Here is a 25376-nt window from a genome sequence, read left to right on the forward strand (position 1 = left end):
TATGATTAAAGCAACAATGGGGCTTGGTAAAATAATTGTTTTATTATTATATTTGGTGAAATGCTATTTCATTAGGAATGTAATAAAATGCCATTAAGCTGCTAAACAGATCACAACTTATATCATAAAACCTCAGTCAATACAAAAGCAATTGCAACAAACATTGAGGGACAATAAGCATTAGTAATGTAGGTTACATAATGGGAAGCTAAACAGAATAATATACAGGATATATTCAATTCAGTTATTCCTGTTACACTTCAGAGCATAAACTAATGAGCATCAAAACGTACTATTTTTAAAGCAAACATTACAAATTGACCAACTTTCATTTCAGTATTGCAGGTTTAACAGCTTAACAAAACATAATATTTACAGAGGAAAACCATGTTGCTCCCTTTGGGCTGAAGAGATCATTCACATTGCTAAATGGGATGAACCAAATTGTTAATTTGTATAGTTGGTGGATATTCATGTCTTTAGGTCCGGTCAGTGCTGGCTCTGGCCTTTTGGGGGCTCTAAGCAAAATTGGGGCAAATCTTTCCTCTCCTATAGGGTTCAGAAGCTCCGTAGGGGATGGGGCCCTAGCTGTCGCTTATTCTTTGAACCGGCCCTGGATCCGGTAAACTAGTTCATAACATTACAACTGATTTTCAGAAGGCTAAAAACATTGAATTACATTTTTAACAAATGTCCTTTTTTAGGTGATTGGGTGAATAAAAGCAAACCTGGACTCCAGTGAAAATTACAGTGACTTAAGTTCATTACCTGAATAGGTTCGGCCATTTTTTGGGGAGGAAAAAATAGGCAACATTCAGCCTTAATGTGACAAGTTTTAGCTCTTTACTGGAAGGATATTTTGTATTTTATTTTACCTTTATTTATAGACAGAATTCAAGCTATGCAGGATAGTTATTTTTTATATTGCATTTCTTTCTTTAAATATATTTTTTTGGAAAAATGTGAGAGGCATCCGTCAAGCATTTAATTGGTTTTGCCCAATCAACTCAAATCTATCTATCACAATAGTGTCAACAAATCTTTCACATACACACTACATTCATATTACATTTCAAAGTCTTTTTAAGCCAATCTCATGTCCTTAAATTAGCAATTTAGCTCTCATTGATGTGATATCCATGACAACATTTTGGTGAATGGGCTAAAACATTCAGAAATATTAAGGTGAGCAATGGAATTTTCAATGACAATGTCACTCCATCTTGTCACAAAAAAGAATAAGCAGCAAGGGGAAAATAATGTCACTGTTATCAATAATAGATGCAGAGTTCTGTCTTGCATTAATAAAAGTATGATTGATAATACAATTAATAATTACACATATGCACTGTAGTATATGTTAACCGAATACTGAAGAATCAAACCATTCTACAATGCATAGCCTACTAATAAAAATGAAATGAAAACAGCTTCTTAAGGCTTGAGCTAGTATACCAGGAGTAGGCAACTAGATTTAGTCATATGGCGATTTATATGGATGGTTGGGGCAGGAAATTTACTATAAGCAATTATTTGTACATTGCAAATTGACGACAACTAAGCCAAAACATGAATTGAAAATAACAATAAGTTTGGGTTTTGATCAAATTCAGACAAGATCCTTTTATTCAAATGTATTTGATACCAACAAATGGGGGGAGGGGGGCAAAATAAATCACTCATGGGATAGATCTTGCCCACGGCCCACCTTGTAACATACAATAAATTCAATATATCCAGGCACCAAAATACAACATTCCCTTGACACCGCCTCATAACCTTCACATGTCTTACCTTCAACTATGGCCTACGTTTCAACAATGAGATGTTTTATCTTGAAAAAAAGGTTCCGTTACTATATATTATAATTTGTTTGGATTACACAATGATGAATTGGGAAAAGTAGGTACTAAGAACAATGCACTTCATAAACTACATGATGAAACCATCATGTCTAATGCTCATCTGAGGAGCTCTGATAAGGGATTGTGTAATCAGGATATGGTAATAACAAGCTGTAGCAACCAATAATGTATTAACTACCGTTAATGTAATAACTGCCAATAACGTAATACATTTTCCATTCTTAATGTAATCAAAGTCAATAATGTAATAACTTTTCTGAACCAATAACCTAATAACTTTTGCCCATAATGCTATTACATTATTGGCTGGGTTAATAAAAAATAATGAAAATTGTAATAATTGGAGCCAATGATGTCTGTCTAATCACAGTGTATTTGAATTTTATTTATTAAGTGTCAGACTTCCATTCCATAACACTTACCCTTACTGTTGGTTCTTTCAAATAGCTGATCAAAAACCTTAGTTCTAACTCAGTTAGTTGCATGCTGTTTTACAACATTTTGTCATTTTAGGATTTATGACCATTTCAAACTATACGTTTGTTCTAAGCAACATTCCTAACAAAGATAGAAATGTCTGACAGCATGAAGTCATGTAAAACCTTATCCACATTTGCAAATAGCCTTCGAACATCAGATGGATGTACGATCATCTACCACCATGATGTCCCTCTGTTTATGACAAAAACAAATGACCATGGAGAAAATGAGTGACAACAATCTGATTACTAGATACCTAGTTATAAGCTACCTAAGATTGAACCCCCTGATATTCTCTCTTTTTTATGTATTGCCATTAGATAGGGTCTCTAGGTTACTTGCCTCCAGTGTTTTCATAATTAAATATGGCATTTTACAGAATATAACAAAAATTACTATTTGTACCATTGAAAATGAAGGAGTCCAGGAAAAGCAATGCATTAAGCTATACTTTTTTTTATTTTTTATTGAAATATCTATTCAAGGAGAAAGAGGTGTGTGTTTTCTCTGAGTTAGGACTAAGAATCAGGGGTCAGGGTTCTGCAACAGTAAGGGAAAGTGTTATCGAATTTTGACACTTAATATATACAACTTAAACACAGTGATATAAGTATATTATTAAATTATTAGTTCAAATTATTAGAATTTTCATTATATTTTATTATCCCAGCCAGTAATGTAATAACCTCATACATTATGGGCAAAATGTTTTACGTTATTGGTTCAGAAATGTTATTACATTATTGGTAAGTTATTACATTATTGACTCATTATTGACTATTACAATAAAAATGGAAAATGTATTACATTATTGACAGTTATTACATTAACTGTAGTTATTACATTATTGGCTGCTACACAAGCTTATAGTCAAAGTTACTCCCCCTAAAAGCTGGAGATCTGTTAAGATCTTAGTGATTCTTATTTAATCTCTATGGAATGCATCTCATCCTGTGATATTATATCAAACAAGCTGACCTAAAACAAGCCGACCGGTCTTTGTTCAGTGTCTCAGGACTCAGATTTCTCCTTCTTTTTATTTATTTTTAGGAAGGAGGGAGTGCGAAACTTCTTTTTCTTTTTCTTGGGAGACTTGGTTTGGCTGTCAGGGGTCTTGTCTCCGTCTGATTTACCTGAGGTTGTTATGGAGATTTCAACCTCTTCTGTGGTGTTGACATTGAGTTTGGATAACTTGATGTTCAGTTTCTCCTCTAGTTCTTCCATATAATCGTTCCCATTGGGTATAATCACTGTCAACAGGACGAAAAACATGTTTGTGAGTAAGGGTGAGGCATGAGGCATTTATACCTGTCTAGAAAGGACACAGGAAATATAAAGATAATTTATAAAAATCAATAAATGAGTACAGTTCTAACAAGGAATGCCTTCATTTAAAAATTAAGCTTCTCATTGAAAATGTATTGGACACAATGACACTTCTTTTTAAAAAATATCCTACCTTTGGCTGGAGACATGAGTGGAGACAGGGACAGTGAGATAGTGGAATCATCAAATGTTGTCATCTCATCGGCGTCTGTGACATCATCCGCATCTGCAATGCAAGTATTCTTAATAAAGCCTTGCCAGGAATAAAAACATTGAGCTGCAGACAACAAACAATACAGCAGAACCAATTTAAATAACAGAGTAGGAATTAAATGTAAAATGATATTTGTATGGGAAAGGGGATAACCGTACCATCCTGGACCAGCTGCCTACGCTCCACAATGCTTTTATACTCTTCTAGTACCTTCTCCGTCAGCACACTGAATGGGTTGGGGGGAAGAGAGCGTGTCTGCTCCTCATCCTCAATGATGAACGCCTGAAGGTAGAAAGGTACAGAAATATAAGGGGTTAAAACTAGCATAAAACTCAAAAGGGCCAGCAATAACAATCAATTTAAATACAATTCCTAGAAACAGCTCTCTAAATAAGTCCTATTCTGTGTTGGGTGGAGATAAGAATACATGACTTTTTAGATTTAATCAGTATATTCACACATTCAGATAAACAGTGGCTGAATAAATACAGGTGGGAAAAGGCATCTGTAGGCAGAATACAGATCAGCAACACAACCATTTGGATTTGGTTGTGTCAACCAAAATGCTATACACACTGCTCAATGACCAGTTAGGTCCAGGAATGCACAATCAAACAATCTTACCACAAGTCATGTTCAATGATATCTAATGTATTTGGGTGTTTTTATAAACAATGGGCCCAAGTGTGGCATTAGTGTCAACATTTAAAAATGTATTTAAACATAATTTTGTAATGTAATTACAACATTACAGTCCTAGAAAGGCAACAACTCATTGATTCAATTAATAGTGTAGAGAAAATGTATTTGCCAAAAAACAAATTGCCGAAAGAACTAGTTATATTCGGAGCCTAGCAAAAATGAAACATTGAAAGCTGGTGAAAGTTGAGGCTATGCCATTGGAGCATGTGTCTGAGCGTCTGAGGAGAATACCTATTAGAGCCCACGTTTGGCCATAATACCCGTCCCCCATATTCCTTATGCCCTATGCCTTATGCCCTTGGGCTAGATGTAAAACTTTAATTCTCCTTAATGGTGGTTGGTTCGGCTCTATACAAGTGAAAATGTTTCAAGTCTGAGTATATGCAAGTTGAGATTATATCACAATTTCCATTTTTAACTGATGCACCTGAAACTATAGGCTACATTTGTATGTAGAACAATTATTAAAAATATCAATCTAAATCAGGTAAGAGTATTAAAAAAAATAAAAATAATTATGTATGAACTTTTGGTGAGTTGTCTTCCGTGGCTCCATGTACCTAACAAAGCCTCTCTCTCCCCTCTCACTTACTTGTCCACGTCCTCTTTTGAATTCATGCAGTCAATGCCACTTGACCACTCAAGCCTAACATTGTTTTCATCATCGACCAGGCGCCTTTGGAGACTTGGCACCATAACAAAAAAGATCCCAGATGATGGCTCAGCACTCATATTGCTCGGTGATTTCAAACTCCTGATGTTGGCTTCTTAATAATTGATTTCCACCAGTTCCTTTTCAATCCTTTTCTGTTATGACTTCACCGGTTTCCCTCCCACTTACAATAAAGGCAAAGTGCTTGACCTTATCTCCACTAGATAATGTTTGTAGACTAATCTCACTCCAACACTCCTCCAGGTCTCTGATCACTAGTTTGTTTCCTCTTTTTGTCCCTCCTCCAATCCTTCTTTATCTACTGATGCCGCCTCTTCAACCCACTTCAATACTTTATTTCACAGCAATTTAGATGGTAACATGATTCCCTACATGTTGATGCATGTAATCACATATACACAAATTCAGCGAACTGTCTAGATTTACCATAAAATTACATAAGCAATAAGGCACAGAGGGGGCGTGGTATATGACCAATATACCATGGCTGTCAGCCAATCAGCCTTCAGGATTCTAAGCACTTGATTTATAAGAAAGAATAAGGCACAGGGGGGTGTAGTATATGGCCAAAATACCACGGTTAAAGCACAACACTAAGCATAGTGTGGCAATAAGAAGAGCTCTAATAACAGCTCTTAGCAGTGGTATATTGGGCATATACCACACCCCCTCATGCCTTATTGCTTACATATATCCAAACTACCTGCAAATCAGCATTCAGGAATCAAACAACCTGATATATAAAATAAATTATAATAATGCTCTAACAGTTTTTTTGTTTGCAACAAACAACCAATCACAATACTGGCATGTAATGTATACCACAATTCCACCATTACAGCAGATATAATGTACACTTTCTACAGTTACAGACAACAAGCCTGCATGTTTGCATTTGTATGCAATCACTGTGTTGTTTTGCTTGAAACATTCAGTGGCAAAAATAGAGAAATCAGAAAGGGGGACAAATATTTTTTACACTTTCCTGTGAATGTACCCTGTAAACATGAGTTAGTGGTAGTGATTCTAAAAACGCTTTGCCCTGAGATCCTTTGACTCTGTTATCACTAGACATCCCTGAGATCCATTGACTCTGTTATTACTAGACATCCCTGAGATCCATTGACTCTGTTATCACTAGACATCCCTGAGATCCATTGACTCTGTTATCACTACACATCCCTGAGATCCATTGACTCTGTTATTACTACACATCCCTGAGATCCATTGACTCTGTTATCACTAGACATCCCTGAGATCCATTGACTCTGTTATTACTAGACATCCCTGAGATCCATTGACTCTGTTATCACTAGACATCCCTGAGATCCATTGACTCTGTTATTACTAGACATCCCTGAGATCCATTGACTCTGTTATCACTAGACATCCCTGAGATCCATTGACTCTGTTATCACTAGACATCCCTGAGATCCATTGACTCTGTTATCACTAGACATCCCTGAGATCCATTGACTCTGTTATCACTAGACATCCCTGAGATCCATTGACTCTGTAATAACTAGACATCCCTGAGATCCTTTGATTCTGTTATAACTAGACATCCCTGAGATCCTTTGATTCTGTTATCACTAGACATCCCTGAGATCCATTGACTCTGTTATCACTAGACATCCCTGAGATCCATTGACTCTGTTATTACTAGACATCCCTGAGATCCATTGACTCTGTTATTACTAGACATCCCTGAGATCCATTGACTCTGATATTACTAGACATCCCTTAGACCCTTCAATCAACCCAGTGTTCCTGAATCAACCCAGTAAGTCCCAGATGTTTTCAGTTTTCAACCAATGGGAATGCATGCACCCTGAACCCTTACTACTTCACCCGACTCAAAATAGACGACAATGCAGTCTTGACATTCATGAAACCATTTTGATTTAAAGGTGTGTGTGGTCAGAACCCACACAAGTACTTACTGGTCCTGGTACGGTATCCACAACAATGCCAGCTAGAAGATGTGACTTTGGTCCTGGAGTCTTGTGATCAACTGTGTTCAGTTGACGTATCTAGAAAACAGATTCCAATTTACAAACCATTTAATGCATTGTTTTCTAGGCATTGGCATCACTCTTTGGCAATTAGTTCTATCTACTGGGCCCAAATGAGTCCCTAGGCTAAGGGAAACCAATGCTAAAGTATATTTCTGTTCTAAGAGCATTCAGTGACAACACAGAGGCCTCCGTTAAGACAAAGACAATGGCTTCAAGACCAATTGATGCTCTGGACCTCCCAGCTGAAATGCATCATAAAGTTCACTGCAATTAATGCTCACCCGGTTCCTCTTCTCCAATACATCAGTGGGGTTTGTGTTCAGGGGAACAAACTGGTTGGGGTCCTCAATCTTTATGGGGGTGCCAGTCCCATTGCTGGTCTCTTCTGATTTCATCCACTGAAAGAAAATGTTCTGCTTGATTAAAGACATTTCACACTGGAGCTCATTAGTGTTTCTCAATCACACACAATGCAATTCTGGATCTGTACTGAAACATACAGTATCTATAGCAGAAAGGCAGGAATTCTGAACTTCTCATCTTTTTCTTTACTTAGTAATAAACTTGCATGCAATTCCGCTATAGTAACGTGTCGGTAGCGAAAACTTTCAGACAAAGCAAATCAGAAGCAGCCGTACCCTTTCAGACATAGAATATTCAGTATTGTGACTATAAAGGTTGCGGATTAAAATTGTTACCTGATGTTATTATTCTGTTTCTTAAATATGGCATCAAGATGAATTTCTATGAAGTCATGGTATAAACATTTACCGCAATATACTTTTTCTTTTTTTAAAGATTGGTCTACACCCAGCCAACAGATAAGTTGGCTGCGCTAAGGCCGTTTGATATTATTTGATCGGCAGTTCTGCTCGCCTAGCGATGGAGGATACTGCCACTTCAGCCACAGCATTTCTTTAAAGACTCCAGAAATGCCAGTACTGTGGTTGTTGATAAACAAGCTTTCAGGACGGCATTTTGAAAGCTCTAGTGGACTCGTACAGATTTACAGCTATGCCGTAATTGAAACGCTTCTGAGGCAACACATTCCATAAGTATGAAAAGGGCATTTAACCACCTTGTCCAAAACTTTAAACTCAAACATAATCCTTTAATACAAAAGTGTTTCATTCACAGGATATGAACACATTGTTCTGTAGATCTGCAGGGCATGCAAGACCGTGCCGGTTCTAACCTTTTGATTTGGGGACCCCTCTAACTGTGTTAACGGTTTCTGACAAACAGAAAATACTACCTCATTCTAAATCACCCCAGTGTTATACTCTGCACAATACAATCATGTGAAAAAGTAAGTACACCCTGGAAAGTTGTCTTTATCTTATGTATTGACACATGGATTTGTAATCTTCACGTCAACCCTACTGACAGATAGAAGATGTAGACATTCCTTCCAGCTGCCTATTAGTCTCTTAAATTGAAAAGAAAGAATTTTGCCCACTATACAGTACTGCTTCAACTGTGTCAAGTTTGATGGCTTTCTTGCATGCATGGCTCACTTCAAGTCCCCCCAGAGCATTTCAATAGGACTGAAATCTGACCTTGGAAATTTCATAACTCTACATGTCTTCTTTCTGAGCCCATTATGTTGTAGCTTTCCTTGTGTGTTTTGGGTCATTTTCCTGTTGCAAGATCCATGTTCAGTTCAGCTTTAGCTTTTTGACAGATGGCCTCAAATTGTTCTCAAGAATTCTCTGGTACAATATGGATTTCATGGTTGACTAAATAATGACAAGTTTGTCGTCCATGAGGCAGCAGAGCAGCCCCAAACCATGCTGACACGACCTCCATGCTTTACTGTTGATATGAGGTTGTTTCCACCAAACATTGCATCTGGCATTGCGGCCATAAAACTCCATCTGCCATCTGTCCAGAGCACAATGTTCCAGTAGTTCTGGTCTTGACCCAAGTGTTCTATGGCAAATGTCAGTCGTGTGTTGATATTCTTTTTGGAGAGCAGAGGCTTCTTCCATCCTGACCAACTGTCTTTTTCTGACAGTTGACTCATTTACTTCACTTTGATTGTGGCAATCCCTTGTAGATCCTTTGAAATTGCCATGGGGTTCTTAGAGGCTTCAATGAGCTTCTTTCTTTAGCTCTTGGGCTGAATTTGGTGTGACCCGTCCTGTACAAATTGCCAGTGGTCTGGACATTGTACTGAACATGTACTTAAGTCTGAATCATATTGAACTTTTGAAATGCATTCTGTACCTTAAAATGTAACAGATATTTATCTGCAAGATAATAGTTGGTGGAAACTGGTAGGAATATTAACATATGGTATTTATGCAGAGTTTAGAATAGTTACATGAAAACGTTGCTAATTACATGCAAGCCAAGCTGTTGTTAAAAAAATGCTGGTTTGTGCTTCAGAAAAGTGCATGTGGTAACCTGAGATTTAGAAAGGATTCATGCACGCAGTTTCACAGGATTCCACAAGAGGGCAGGCTAACCTACAACTGAAAAACTGATATTTGAGCACGTATTTTTTTTTTTTTTTTTATTTCAACCATGTTATAGGAACCCAGATTTTCACATTGTAGCAAAAAAGGTACAAAACTACCTGTACACAGTGTACTTTACTGTTACACAAGGTAAGAAGAAGTGATTTATAGCAACTCACTATGGTCTTGGTCCTGGGGCTGCATTCTCCGCTTGGTGAGTGTTCAGGCACATTGACCTTCAGGTAGCTGTTTGGAGAGTTTAGCCAGCGGGTCCTCTCCCTCTGCTGTTTCTGTACCACAAGGTTTATTGGCTTTCTTTGACCTAGATGACTCTCCTCAGATGGGACAGTATAGACCGTGGCAGGAATCTCCACATCATTTTTGGTCCGAATCTTTTCTCTCACTATGGGGTGGTGGTATGCATAGCCAGTTCGGTAACCCTAGCAACAACAAAAAATAGTTTCACTGCACCACACAAAACCAAAACAATTATGAGGACATGAGAATAGCATATCTCCCAATACAGTTCTCAGACATACTCTAGGTCCCATAGTTTCTCCATCAAAGTTGCTACAGTTATTTCCATCTTTAACAATGAAACATTACACCCCCATATCAGTGACTAACACCTGTGGTTTTAGAGTTTCCGAGACCACCCAATCAACAGCCTCTTGTGAAGACATTCCTGACATAAGAACACTTTCTACAGTACATATAAACAACCCTTTTAGAAATGCCTGGTTTCAAAGAGAACAGATAACGTCTGGCCACACAGTGCAGTTGGCATAAGAACTGTGGTTAGGAACACATCAAAGAAGGGGGGGGCTTCCTACATCAAACCCGACTATGTCGATCAGAACCCAGAGTGTGTTGCGTTTCAGACAACCGATGGTGGCCTGTGCCCTTAACTCCACACAGCGTGGCCTGACATCTGGAATCCATGACGGGGGGTGGAGTTATGGTCACACAGAGTTTTATACTGCTGTAGTCTACACCAGTGGCATGTTATGAACAGATTCAAGAGAAATCGTACATGCTCTGGTCCGTGTCGTTAGCGGTGTTTTTGACATAGTTCTGTTTAAAGGGGAGAAGCTCTGAACATCACCTACCTTCATAAAACAACTACCCCTGATGTCACTACCTTATGACATCACTGTATTAACAGGTATACTCAGGATATGCATGGGACAGAAAATGCTAAGCATTGTGAGAAAGGTCAATAACATGATGAGGTCACTCACCAGGTTGTCCATCATCCTCATGAGTGACTCAAACTCCGCCTCTCCCACTTTCCACTTGATGTCGTCGGCCACAGTGACCCCAGCAGCAACCACACCATGGGTCAAAGGTTTCAGCCTCTCTCTGTCCAGGACCACCAGGTTTTCTACTCCTCCAGAGCACCGCAGAGCATTCACCTAAAAAAAAACGCACATTAAAATCAAATATCATACTTAGGGCCAGGAGGTTTTCCTGACCACATGGCCAAACCAGGTCACACAATTACCTTAATTCATCTAAAAGTAGCTAATAGAGTGAAAATGTGTCATAAGGTGCCAGCAGAGCATGATAAAGCAAGAAGTAATCCCAGACTGACCACAGATGGAGAAACCAGCACTATCCCAGACATATTTGATAAGAGAAAACCATCTGGCTGTTCCACATACAGCCTTCAAATACAATGGGACAAAGTCCTAGAACACTTCACTCCACCTGGTGCGGTTTGAGAAGCGTGGTTTCAGTTGCATAGAGCATTTGATTGAGCTTTGTTTTAACAGATGTTTCACTTTTCACTTGCTTTTCTCTGACACAAGGGATGTCACACCATATCATTCAACTGTAAAATGGCGAGCACCAAGTTTGCTGGAACAGGATCTGGCACCTCTCAGTTTTGGACAGTTTAATTCCAGAATTTATTTGCATGGATCCAGTACCACTCGTCGAAAGAAAAATAACATTAAACGTTTGCAATATAAATAATTAAAGTGTCCGTAGTTCATTGTAATTTGCCTGCTCAAACTATCTAGCATGTTTTAAAAAAGGTGAACAAAGTTATATATATATATGCCTTATATCTATTACGAACTGGTAACCACCATAATTGATATTTTTTCTTCATGACAGTGGTACAAAATGGTCTCATATACCAATGCTTTCAGCCATTCAGCATTTAGGGTTGGGACCACATGGTTTATAATCAGGTACAATAAACCCCCCTTAAACGTAACATGGAATACACCTTATTGTATTCGACCGCACATTCAGTGAAGCAAAATAAACCTGCACCATTGAACTGTAGACAGGCTTCACCCACATCTTATTTTCAAGGGAAGGAAAGAAAAATAGCAATTAACTATGCAATGAGATAAGGTGTTACCTGGATTTCACAAGCCTGCTGTGCATGGTAAATGTAGTGAAAGGCCTCCTCTGTAGTTTCCCCCAGAGCAACCAGGCCATGGTTAGTGAGAACAAGCACCTGCAAAATGATGGAGCGCAGGATAACCAAGTTTCAGTGTTGAGTGAAAGTCTACACACCTCTTCACATTTAGCTGCTTCAAAATGTTAACTAAAGGGGATTCAATTCCTAGTTCCCCCAACAGATCGACACAGCCTAGTTTTAGAAAACATGACTAATTGTACAACATTTAAACACAGTTTTCTTGCCTGCATGTTTTCACACCCCAAAGTTACTGCTTTGTTAATGCTTTTGTTAAAACTGCACAAGCTCTGTAAGCTTGGTTGGGAATTACATTTATTTCCAGACAGCAATATTCAAAAAGTCTCTCTGATTTTCAAACCAAAGACTAGACCACACATGAACATGTAACAACATGCTGGGGTGGCTTTGTCAACTGGTGTCATTTTCCCAGTGTGCAAACTGTGCAATAGAGGTTTCTATCCAACTTCACTTGATTTTTTATTTGATCATGTGAAACTCCCCAAGCTCTACCAATGACAAGCATACCGATGACTTGATGCTGTTATCACAGTATTGGACAATACAGAGGATTTCACTTTGTGTTTCAAGTTTGACCAAAACATACTGAACATATTGAACAAAAAAAATAAAAATATGTGCCATGTTGTCTGGCAGTATTAGTTAATAACATTGTTGCAATGGATGATTGAGTGGATTTCTATTACAGGCCTTTTTTCAACAAAGGCTAGTAATGTGAGATATTGTGAATCCCTTTGTTTTTTCAAGTATTGTGGTGGCAGTATGTTTGTCAGTGATTGGGGAGTTTTCTTAGATCAAAGCACATGTCAAAAACAAAGAGAAAAACTGACTTCAGTCTTCCGAAAACCTAACCCTAGGATATAGTTGTTACTTTCTTCTGCATGCTTACACAAACACTCATGTTCTAAGGGGAGTTCTAAGAGGAGTTCTAAGAGGAGTTCTAAGAGGAGTTCTACGTGGAGTTAAGTGTTCCGGAATGGTCCAGTCTGAACACTGACGCACAGTTGCCCTCAAAAATATTCACCCACCTTTGACTTTTCCACATTTTACTCAAAATAGATTTTATGAGGAATTTTGCCACTAATCAACATGAGATTTGATGTGACATGTTTTCTTTTTGCCACTCTCTAATAAAAGCCACTCATGCAAAGCACCCAGGCTATTGTTGCAGTATGCAATCTGTCTCCCAGCTCAGCCGTGGTAGACAGTAAGAGTTGCCTCATTAGTTTATTTCTCACACAGATACTCAGATTTTGAGGATTCCCTGTTCTAGACAGATTCACAGTTGTGCCATATTCTCTCTATTTCTTAATAATGAACTTTACTGCACTCCAGGTGTTATTCAATGCCTTGAAAATGTTCTTAAATCCTACCCTTGATTGGTGCTTTTGAAGAACCTTAGTCCTGATTCGTTTGGAATGTTTCTACGTCTTCATGAGGTAGTTTTTGTTTGGAATTGTTCTAACTGTGGGAACTCCCAGAGACAGGTGAATTTAACCTGAAATCAAGTGAAAATCCCTGTTTCACCACAGCTCATTCAAGTGTCATAGCAAATTATTTTCTGTTCTATATTTCTAATTCATTTCCCAAAAATTGCAGATTAAATTTATACTTTTTTGTTGATCTCTGGCCAAAATTCCTAATTAAATTCATTTTGAGGAGGACACATTTGAATATTGCTGTCCTTGAATAACTCCCAACTTTACTTAGTTTGATCAATTTGGAGAAAAACAATAGATATGCTGGAAGGATTAAAGATATGCCCTAAGGTTTGTACAAGCTCAGTAAAATCTTATTCAAAATTATTTACAGTTGTGGCTGCCAAAGTTTCTTCCAAATCCAATATCAATTGTGATGCAATCTATTGTTGTTATCAAGGAAAGCCATGGTTCTGTGTTACCTTGGCAGTGGGCCCCAGGGCTTTCTGGAACTTCACCTTCTCGTCTTGATCATCCAAAAACCCTTGGTAACTGAAGTAGGCAATATCACCCAGAACCAGAGCCTCTTGGGAGATGGGCAGGATGCCACATTTCATTGAAGACACCTGTAAATTCAGAATTAAAGTAACCGCGACTATGCTGTGTCAAGAACAACTAAGGGAATATTCGGATTAACAAAGTTATTTGGGATGGCTTTTCCATTATTTTCCTTTTTTTTTTAAATGAGTAAATATACATTTCTATTATAATTTGCGACTGAAAAATGTTGGACTGACAAGTGCGTCCTTGGAGGCAAGTTATGTGACTAAGATTTGCCCAGTTCCCAGAATAACTGACAGGTTGCTTGACCACTCTCCTCAGCCTACTCCTGTCCTTGGTCTTAGCCACTCTCCTCAGCCTACACTTGTCCTTGGTCTTGGCCACTCTCCTCAGCCTACTCCTGTCCTTGGTCTTGGCCACTCTCCTCAGCCTACTCCTGTCTTTGGTCTTGGCCACTCTCCACAGCCTACTCCTGTCTTTGGTCTTGGCCACTCTCCTCAGCCTACTCCTGTCCTTGGTCTTGGCCACTCCCCTCAGCCTACTCCTGTCCTTGGTCTTGGCCACTCTCCTCAGCCTACTCCTGTCCTTGGTCTTGGCCACTGTCCTCAGGCTACTCCTATCCATGGTCCTGTTATATACAGTGCATTTGGAAAGTATTTAGACTCCTTCACATTTTCCACATTTTGTTACTTTACAGTCTTACTCTAAGATGGATTCAATTGATTTATTCAAATTTTTTACTTAACAAAACGTGGAAAAGGTAAATGGGTCTGAATATTTTCCAGATGCACTGTATGTATCTCAAATCTCTGACAGTGCTTCCATGTACTCCAAGCGACAAATTCAAAATCTGGTCTTCCAATGAACAGGCTGTGAAATCACCACAGCACCATTCAGAGGCCCCACCACTCATTTAGCTTTAATTGAAAATGTACTCACAGCAGTGGTGGCAGAAGTGTGGATGTGTATGATGCAACCAATGTCAGGACGCATGGAGTAGATAGCAGCGTGAGGGCTGAAACCAAAGCGGTCCACCTCCAGGTAGGTGGATCCCTGGTTGACAACATCACCAAGCATGTTCACTTTAACCTGGAAAAGGACCAGAATATAATATCAGCGGGGTTACTGACTGTCAATCTACAAACACTATTATTTCAATTCAGTGCTATTTAATGGCTGCACTATGGATTATAAGTGAGGGAATAATTTTTTGGATCCCCGGCTGATTTTGTATGTTTGCCCACTGACAAAGAAATTATCAGTCTATCATTTCAATGATAGGTTTATTTGAACAGTGAGAGACAGAATAACAACAACAAAATCCAGAAACGCATGTCAAAAATTTAATACATTTATTTGCATTAATTATTATTAATTATTAATAATTATTCGACCCCTCATCAAAACATTACTTGTAGTTGGTGTCAAAACCCTTGTTGGCAATCACAGCGGTCAGAAGTTTCTTGTAGTTGGCCACCAGGTTTGCAAATATCTCTGGAGGAATTTTGCCCCACTCCTCTTTGCAGATCTACTCCAAGTCATTAAGGTTTTGAGGCTGACGTTTGGCAACTCAAACCTTCAGCTCTCTCGACATATTTTCTATGGGATTAAGGTGTGGAGACTGGCTAGGCCTTAATGTGCTTAATGTGCTTCTTCTTGAGCCACTCCTTTGTTGCCTTGGCTGTGTGTTTTGGGTCATTGTCATGCTGAAATACCCATCCACGAACCATTTTCAATGCCCTGGCTGAGGGAAGGAGGTTCTCACCCAAGATTTGACGGTACATGGCCCTGTCCATCGACCCTTTGATGGGGTGACGTTGTCCTGTCCCCTTAGCAGAAAAACACTCCCAAAGCATAATGTTTCCACCTCCATGTTTGTTGGTGGGGATGGTGTTCTTGGGGTCCTCCTCCTCCAAACACGGCGAGTTGAGTTGATTCCAAAGAGCTCTATTTTGGTCTCATCTGGGACCAAAATCTCAGTTCTCCTCTGAATCATTCAGTGGTTCATTAGCAAACTTCAGACAGGCCTGAACATGTGCTTTCTTGAGCGGGGGGACCTTGCGGGCGCTGCAGGATTTCAGTCCTTCACAACATAATGTGTAACCAATTGTTTTCTTAGTGACAATGGTCCCAGCTGCCTTGAGATCATTGACAAGATTTTCCCGTGGGCTGATTCCTCACTGTTCTCATGATTATTGTAACTCCACAAGGTGAGATCTTGCATGGAGCCCCAGACCGAGGGAGATTGACAGTTGTTGTGGAAATTCTTGCATTGATGTATACTTGGTCGTCCTATACATGTATGATTGAGTTACTAGTTAAAGATGCCGAGAGGGATCTGGTGTTTGACTAAGAGACATCCTTGACCGGCACCAGCGGATAAGAGGGTTACTCGTAAATCAGTAGATCTGTATAACAATTTAGTGTCTCTGTTGATTATCCAGACATTGTGTCTCCTCAGGAGTTGAGAAGGATAAGGTGGGGGGACAGCCAGCCTATGTTACACAAGACAGGTGGGCAACAACTAACCACACCCCTTCTAACTGTAATAAATACGGATTGTTCATGTTTGAAGTCAGAGACTTCAGTACAGGATTCCTCAGTACAGGTACCCAGGCTTAAATTTCGAACTCGGGAGGTAAGGGCACATTTCAATTCTGTAGACGAGGCTAGGCCTTGAACGTCTCACTTACGGGCCGACGGATCTATTAACGATGTTAGGGCACGTTGATTGAGATGAAGGGGTTAGGGCTCCGTTTTGCGTTAGGGCGCAAGTATGTGTGTTTGGGCACATTAAGTTTAGGTGGTTCTGGTATGAGTGGCGCGCTTGCATGTCTTGAGATTTATTGCTAAAATAGGGTTTGTTTCGCCGCGTTTGTTTTTTTTGCTGCGTTTGATGTTGGGTAAGCGTTGTGGTAAGTTTTTGGCGACAGTGTTTATGTTTCTGGTGTTTGGACATGTGAACTTTTGTTTCTTTGAGTGTTTTCCACACTCAAAGAAACTGCCGGGCTGATTGGAGGTTGATTGCTGTGGTAACGTATGGAAGTTGCTGTAGGCGTAAAGTGTAGTTGTTTGGAAGGCGTAGGCTACGGCATGTAGAAAGTGGTGACTGATGGAAGCTTTGGGAAAGTTGTGTGGGGTTTATTGATCTGTGTGTTGTAGTCCTTTTCATTCAGGTTAGCTGGCTCGTTTCCCTCTGACCGCCCTCACCCTCCCGCGGAGTTCCTCCGGGCCGTTCGCTGGGACTCCCATCTCACACGGCGACACGATGGAATTACCATCACACAGTTCTTTTGTGTTTCTTCCATTTGCGAATAATCCCACCAACTGTTGTCACCTTCTCACCAAGCTGTTTGGTCATGGTCTTGTAGCTCATTCCAGCCTTGTGTAGGTCTACAATCTTGTCCCTGACATCCTTGGAAAGCTCTTTGGTCTTGGCCATGGTGGAGAGTTTGGAATCTGATTGATTGATTGCTTCTGTGGACAGGTATCTTTTATACAGGTAACAAACTGAGATTAGGAGCATTCCCTTTAAGAGTGTGCTCCTAGTCTCAGCTTGTTACCGGTATAAAAGACACCTGGGAGCCAGAAATGTTTCAGATTGAGAGGGGACCAAATACTTATTTCATTTATTAAAATGCAAATCAATGTAGACATTTTTTGACATTCTGGATTTTTTTTGGGTTATTCTGTCTCTCACTGTTCAAATAAACCTACCATTACAATTATAGGCTGATCATTTCTTTGTCAGTGGGCAAATGTACAAAATCAGCAGGGGATCAAATATTTTTTTTCCTCACTGTACTCACTGAGCCAAAATTATGAAAATTGTGTCAGTGTCCAAATATTTCCGGACCTTACTGTAAATATCTAAATCCCTTATTCCACTCTCAGTTTCTTATTTTAAATTAGTGTAAGTGTATTCAGTTATAATTATTATATTGCAAAAAGGAAATAACAGTCCATTTATGAGTAGGTTGCAAAACAATTCTGAATGTGCATGCACTGTTTCATGGCAAACTGTCATAAAGAAATATCACAATTATCAGTACTCAAATTACAGAACACTAAACATTAACAACAAGCTCAAAAACATTGAACTCAACTTTAAACACAACTTTCTCCTAATTCAAATTCTTTCTAGGGTAATTTTACACCACGTTTGTCTATAATATGAAAACAAGAGGACCCTTATACCTACCAGATTGCCTGCTGTAACTTCAGAGAAAGAGAGTCCTTGTGGGGTGATAAGAACATGATCTTGTTCTTTGCTAACCCGGACCTGTACACGGAAAAATAGAAAATACTGTCACCTCCAAAATAATTGTCACTCTTGTTAAAGATTAGCAAAAAACTACTGTTTAAAATAGACCATGTAATTTTCCACCATGGGAAGAGGCAAAAGATGAAAAGCGCAAGTGCATCTTGCCTCCACAGTGAGGTTCAGGAGGCAATGAAGAATCTAAAAGCCAGATTTGGAGAGTTATAGAATCCGGTTGCATCTTTGGCTCATGTCTCCAAATCTACCACAAGTCCATGCCTCCATGCCAATAACAAATTAGGAAGTGTTGACAGAAAAAAAGTATTTGTTGGAACAAGGTGCTATGGTCAGACAAAAAAATAGTGCTTTTCAGCCAAGAACACCAGTGGTAAGTTTGGTGTTGAAAGAAGCATGCATATGCAGAAAACAAAAACATGTAACTACTGTAAAATAGTACAATACTGTCATGCTTCTGCTGGTCCTGGGGCACTTGTTAAGATCAATGTCATCATGAACTCTACCAAGTACAAGGACATTTTTGCCAAAAACCTGTCTGCCTCTGCCTTGAGGCTGAAAAGCTTCCGCAAGTAGATCTTGCAGCATGAGAATTACCCAAAGCACATAAAGTGATGGACTGATTGCAAACATTCCTATTTTGGCCTTCAGTCTCTATAAAACCACATTATCTATAGGATTAGAAATTAGTAGTTTGAATCATTAATGAAGTGAAATTATATTCCACTTGTTGAAAAAGACAACATAGCTAATTATCTGAGTTATTAGTTTCAACCAGCCTTTTTCTTTTTACAAATGTGCCAATAATTTAATTTAGACTGTTTATTATAAGTATGAAAATGAGCAACATTGTACCAAAGACAACTCCCAAAATGTACATTTCGAGACTATTTATTTACTGCTTCATGAGCAGAGAAATGGTCCACATGCACAAGAAGGATATTTCACTCAAATTTTTCTCTACATCCCGGGGAGTCAGAATTTTTTTCATTTGCCAAAACAATTCCTCCACCCACAGGTGTGGTACATCAAGAAGCTGATTAAACAGCATGATCATTACACAGGTGTTCCTTGTGCTGGGAAAAGGCAATTGTGCTTTTTCTGTGCAATTGGTTTGCTGACTGCAGGAATATCCACCAGAGCTGTTGCTAGATAATCTAAAGATAATTTCTTGACCATAAGTTGCCTACAACATATTTTTTTGAGAATTCTGCTCAGTGATGCATGTAACTTTTATATCCTTTTTCATTTTATATTTTAGTTAGGTGTAATGGGTTCTATTTAAGAGGGTTCAACTCACTGTAATGTATGAGCTGGTGAGATGGGCCCAGCTGAAGAGGTCCACCAGTCTGTAGACACTGGCCAGCTTACAACGACTCTGTTTCTCTCCTTTGGTAAAATATGGGGTCTCTAACCCATAGAGGTCATTGACTGGGGTGACCATCCCTAGGCCTGCTGAGAAAACACATGATAAATTGATGGAACTGAGCACAGTCACAAACACACTGCAACCTTTGTGACAAGCACCACAACTAAACAAGCTAAACCTTTTATTACCACTTCAGAGATCTTGTACGAATGATCATGAAAGAAGAGCTTTCTTGATGTTTAAGTTGTTATGACATGGTCTATGGAATTTGTTATTTGGTTTGAGCTTACAAACCGCTCTTAAAAGGCTATACATCTCTTTCAAGTACAATCAAAATTTCAGCTGATATATTTGTTATTAAAAATATCTGTTTTCTAATTAGGTCAATACATATCGATTTAAATGTACAACCTAATCAACAGTGACTTATGTGATGGCTCTTCCTCCATTACTAGAACACTATAATAGAGGAAGGGTATATTGGCACTGCCAAACAGTTTAAGTAAACATTTACCCTGCAGTGCACATCGTGACCACCACTGAATGATGGAGTACAGCATAATTGACACTCCAGACAGCTGTAATTCTTTATAACCACTGGAACATATGGTCCACTTACTAGAAACATTTGTAATGTGGAATGCTGTCAACGAGTACTTGAGCAGAGTTTTGCTGAACAAGGGCTGTAATTGTCACAATTTTGCTAATTCCATTTCCCAAAATGTTGACAATGCAGACAATCAGGACGCATCACTGAAAGACTATGCAGACCCACAAGCACACCACTACTTACTGAAGGGAGATGTTAAAGAGCCTGTCCCGCCCATGGAACTGGCCATGATCAGATCAGCTATCTGCCTAAGAGCCAGAAGTCCAGCTGGACTATTGCCCTTTGTCATCTGATCCTGGATCTGACCTTCCAGCTCATCCTTAAAAACCTGAAACCAAAAAGGGACATGTTGAAATTACAACACTTGAAATCCATGACCAGTGATTTATACTATGACCACTGTCTTGCATCCATCAACCTTACATTTTTCAAAACACACTTGCAGGCATTTCTATGCTTTATTGGCCAGCGAAAGTGGGGGGAAATGAAGGAGAGAGTTTGTAGCAGTGGGACAGGTTTAACCATCAGACTACCCTTGGCCACACATCTGTGAATCTTTAGCAGTGCAGGATAGAGTTACTCGGTCACAAAGAATGGGAGGAGGAAAGGAAGTGAGCTACATCAGCTTGGACGTAGTGGTAGAATTTTAGTTGCAGAGCAACCATGCAGAGTTCAAATAAAATACAAAAATAATAATGAAGTACATTAGAAACAAACAGTAGATACATGAACAGTAATGATAGTAAGGATACAGTGGATTTCACAGGTATGTAGAACCCTGTGACCTTTTCACATTTAACTGTAATTGAAATTGACTGAAATGTAGTCTCTGCATTCTTATTCACCTTCCTTGTTAAGGCATGAGTAATTAGTAAAGGACTCAAATCTGTTTTAACAAATAAAAAAAGTAAGGTGGACTCACTCTCCAAGAAATAATCTGGATTTACATTTATTTTTAAATGACTACACTTCCCCCAAAAACACAACATCTGTGAGGTCCCTCAGTCAAATATAGAATTTCAAGCACAGATTAAACTGTAAAGACCAGGCAGATTTAATGAAAGACTAATAAAAAGGGCAGTGACTGGTAGATGGGTAACAATAACAAATCAGACATTTAGTACCTCTTTAAGCAGGTTCAAAGTTAATAATTATGCTGTCGGGAGTATTAAACCATCCAGACACATCACAGCTACACTTCTAAAGGACAGAAAGAAAACTACTTAGGTTGAGCAATCACCACGTGTGATTATAAGTATGAAAAGATGCTCCTGGCCACTCAGTCTGCTTGAATGTTTAATAAATGTTTAATAAAATGCTTGTGTTAAATGTTTAATAAATGCAATGTTTCAGGGATTTTGCAGATTATGCTCCATTTCATTGAACTTATAATACTTGTAAGCAGAGAGTGTGCAGTAGGGGCTTTTTGTACTTATATGCTCTATTCCTCCCACATACCTGCTGAGGAGTTAGTACAGGTGAGAAATTAACCCCTTTTTACCAGTTCAAATGTTGCAATGGAAGACAATTAAGGATAGAGCAACCACAATGTTAGTCTACAATAATGACCTTAAAGATACAAAACATGCATCCAATATGCATAAACTAAAAAAACAGGTCAAATGAAGACACACAGGCCGGTGACTAAAACTTTATGTTTGGGACAAACATAAACAACGCATTAACGAGTAACTGCCAGTTTATTTTCAAGCACAGTGGTGGTTGCATCATTGTTTGGTAGATGCTCTATGCTAAAAGAAGAAACAGGATGAAGATAAGCACAGGCAAAACCCTGCAACTTGACCAAGCCTGAAGAAATGAACACATGCTGATAAGAGACTGCATAATCCAGGTGTATTCATGTCGGTTTCATCCATTGGTCATACCAAGTGCACCTCAGAATATCTGAAGGCCCATGCCAATTCTCTGTAGAGTCTCTCCACAACTGTAAGGGCGTGTGGGCCATGTTAATCCAGTCCACTGCATTCCCACCAATGCAAACACATTTGTCTACATATTAATTTGTGTATTGTGCATGTTTTTTTTATATACTTATTTTACCAGGTAAGTCAATAGGTTCAGCAATGACCTGGGAGGAATTAGGCTTAAGGGCCTTTCTAGGGCACAAAATAATTGATTTATCTACTTGCCAGCTCTTCTTTTGGTTATTCCCAAGCTACTGCCCTATATGCATTTACACAATACTTCTCATCTTCACCCTTTTCCAAATCCCTGACAATTCACACAATAAAATTTAAACAGGTTACAGTCTGTTTGTGTAAAGAGGTACAGCAATTGGGAAGTAGTCTTCCTATTAAGCCAGCCTAATTATTTATCGCTGCACTATCTTCAATCTTGTGTATTCTTCCCAAAAATACTATTTTCCTGTAAGCTCCATTGGTGAAACGCCAGCATTCCCCACCATCTCAGTGCAGTTCCCATGGTGATGAGCTAAGTTCCACTTGTTGGAGTCGGTTATACAATCACAGATGAGCGTGGGCTCATCTTATTTCCATTCGCTTTATGGGCATGTGTTTGTTGTACCTCCTAGCAGCATCTCTCACATTTTACAGCTCAGTAATCTATCTCTCTGATTCAAAATAGCATTAATAATGCATTGGTAATGCAACTGTATTGCCACATGTACTGCTTAAAATACAACTATATGCATACATACATAGAATGATGATACTGTTTTGGTTCATGCCTATGTTGTTCTACGTGTGAACTATAACTTTTGCCATCCAAGGAATACAAGACCTCAAATGAACTTAATACTTTAAATAATATTTAGGTCACATAAAGGGAGCACAGCCGTTTACTCTGACAGTAGTAAATTGTACTGCATTGCAACAAAGATTTCCACTGTAAAAACAATATAATGTGACTGTCTTATCTAGCTACCTTAAGAAGTAACTACAGGTCACACTGAATCAGGATAGGTGTCTGATATATCACTAAAATGTAAAGGTAACAGCCTCCCAACCAGCACACCAATACATATTTATTTATCAGAATGAAACTGAAGACATTATCTCCTAAAGCAATGCTTTTTCAAATCAGTTTATGGTCTGATAGAGACTGATAGAGACTTTGCTTTGTACACAAATTAGCATAGACATAAAAAAGAAAACATACTGGACTCTGTAGGATCTCCGTGACCCGTTTCTTCTGCTCCATCATGTTGAAGTCCTGCCGTATTTCAGGGGACATGCTCCGGCTACGGAGGTACTCAGGGTCGCTCTCATCCACCCGGTCAAAGTACCTCTCTTTGGAGTCCGTGCTGGACAGAGAAAGGGTCATGGACCCAACAGACTGTCTGATCTCCACCACGACTCAAGTCTTCACAGTGGACTAAATTTCTTTTGTCCTCACCTGCCACACCGCAAGACAGCTTGCTCAGGGAATCTGTTGGAGACAGACCAAAACTTTAGTTTTCCACCAAAGCTGATGAGGCAACAAGATGGGCCAGATGTGGGAAATTCATTTTTAAACAGAAACTGAATTCATACTGAATTAATGTATTTGACATTGCTGAGGTAATCTAACAGAAGGATTGCATCAAGTTGCAAATATACACAGCAGGAATGGTTTTCCATGGCAAAACCACTACTATGGAGGCAGACAGAGAATCCCCTGTGTGTGTAATCTGTGGAGTGGGGGAAGGGAACCACAGTCACCTATATCTACGGTCATACCGACAGCCATAAAACATGTCAATAGTACATCACAGGAGGTCTTTGTATTACCACCTCATGTAAATCAACGACTTTGGGAGGGCAGTTAGCACTTCTGCAGTTAAAGTACCAGAGTGCACCAGAAAGGGATAAGGAGATGGTCAAAGCAGGGTATGTGACCAGGACTCAGGAATGTCTCCTTTTTTGTGCAGAACTACGTCTGTTCAAAATCAAGGCCCTCACCAAGATTGTATCAACTTGGCCTACATTTAGAGCATTTTATATACCAAAACTCAATATCTGAATGAGGTTTGCCAATAGTCGATATTCAAACCTCTTGTGTAGTAATGGGTCAGATAGGTTCTATTTTGTATTATATAAAGTAATTACAGAAAACAGACAGAGCATTTCCTGTATTACCCATATAGAATAACATTTGACTGAAATATCTAAACGTTGCTTTTCTATAGACAACATACATCTAACTGAAAACAATACTACGCTTATTTGGGCAATTCATTAAACCATAACTTCAAAAATGATTCAGATATGTTTTTCTAATGCGTATCCTTCTGGCAAGCAGCTGGCAAGAAGGTCCTCAATCCGCAAAATAGGGCTTAAAATAACTGATTCAAGAATGTGATGTGATTGTATCAACCAGAGAGAGAACATTTAAGTGCACGATGCATTAGATCTGTCTCGCATTAATCAAATTAGAGATAGCCAATTAACTCTAGAAATAGGTTATTCACCATTGCGAAGATAATCACAAAAATGCGTAATCGATTCGTGACTAAACTTTCAAGATGCCGTTTGCTATAAAGAAACCCTTTGCACTAAACAAGTCTACATAATAGTCAACAGCATGTACAGTAACTATTTCAAACAAACCTTGTTGTAGTGGTGGAATGTACCTCCGTATCCAGCGACAGAATACCCGTAGACGTCATGAACAGAGTTAAACAAAATCCAGAAAGAAATTATGTCAAATGTATTCTAGACTTCGATGCATTCTGAAACATTGTAAACTTTTTGTTCGAGTGCGCCCTAAATCTAGTGCGTCCGCGTGTGCCTGTGGGTGTGTTTGTGAGGGAAAAAGGGAAAAGAGAGACCATGTGATTTCTCATATCCGCCTACTAACTAGCCTACTCCATAAACGCTATACATCAGTAGTAGACAGAATATAGCTTCAATGTAGTTCAATGTAGGATATCTATTCTCATTATTTCCCACAATGATCGTGATCCTGTGCCAACGTAATCAAAGTGTG

At 39.0% G+C, this 25376-nt stretch overlaps 1 protein-coding gene across 2 annotated transcripts; it reads right to left on the reverse strand.

Moving 5' to 3' along the window:
- Positions 1–25376, reverse strand: add3b (adducin 3 (gamma) b). Of its 2 annotated transcripts, none has more exons than XM_010869971.4 (16): positions 24998–25376; positions 23805–23837; positions 23568–23712; positions 20613–20757; positions 19751–19902; positions 18376–18456; positions 15114–15263; positions 14096–14239; positions 12115–12213; positions 10982–11155; positions 9920–10180; positions 7560–7676; positions 7204–7293; positions 4044–4167; positions 3805–3897; positions 1–3595 (listed from the first exon to the last, which is right to left on the reverse strand). In XM_010869971.4, the coding sequence occupies exons 1-16, from the start codon at positions 25054–25056 to the stop codon at positions 3357–3359; spliced, it is 2106 nt and encodes a 701-aa protein (XP_010868273.1). In that variant the 5' UTR covers positions 25057–25376; the 3' UTR covers positions 1–3356. The 2 variants fall into 2 exon arrangements, with proteins under 2 accessions (XP_010868273.1, XP_010868272.1); XM_010869970.4 differs by having other exon boundaries at positions 19751–19905.

The sequence above is a fragment of the Esox lucius genome, chromosome 6 (genome assembly GCF_011004845.1).
Source record: "Esox lucius isolate fEsoLuc1 chromosome 6, fEsoLuc1.pri, whole genome shotgun sequence".
Classification (NCBI taxonomy): domain Eukaryota; kingdom Metazoa; phylum Chordata; class Actinopteri; order Esociformes; family Esocidae; genus Esox; species Esox lucius.

Bases quoted from the DNA above. Each gene is read 5' to 3' on its own strand.
- add3b (XM_010869970.4), bottom strand. From the start codon at position 25,056: ATGACGTCTACGGGTATTCTGTCGCTGGATACGGAGGTACATTCCACC. The intron at 15,264-18,375 runs GTAGGTATAAGG...GTCCTTTTCCAG, and splicing joins AAGTTACAGCAGGCAATCTG to GTTAAAGTGAACATGCTTGG. The intron at 7,677-9,919 runs GTGAGTTGCTAT...ATTTTCTTTCAG, and splicing joins GCCCCAGGACCAAGACCATA to TGGATGAAATCAGAAGAGAC.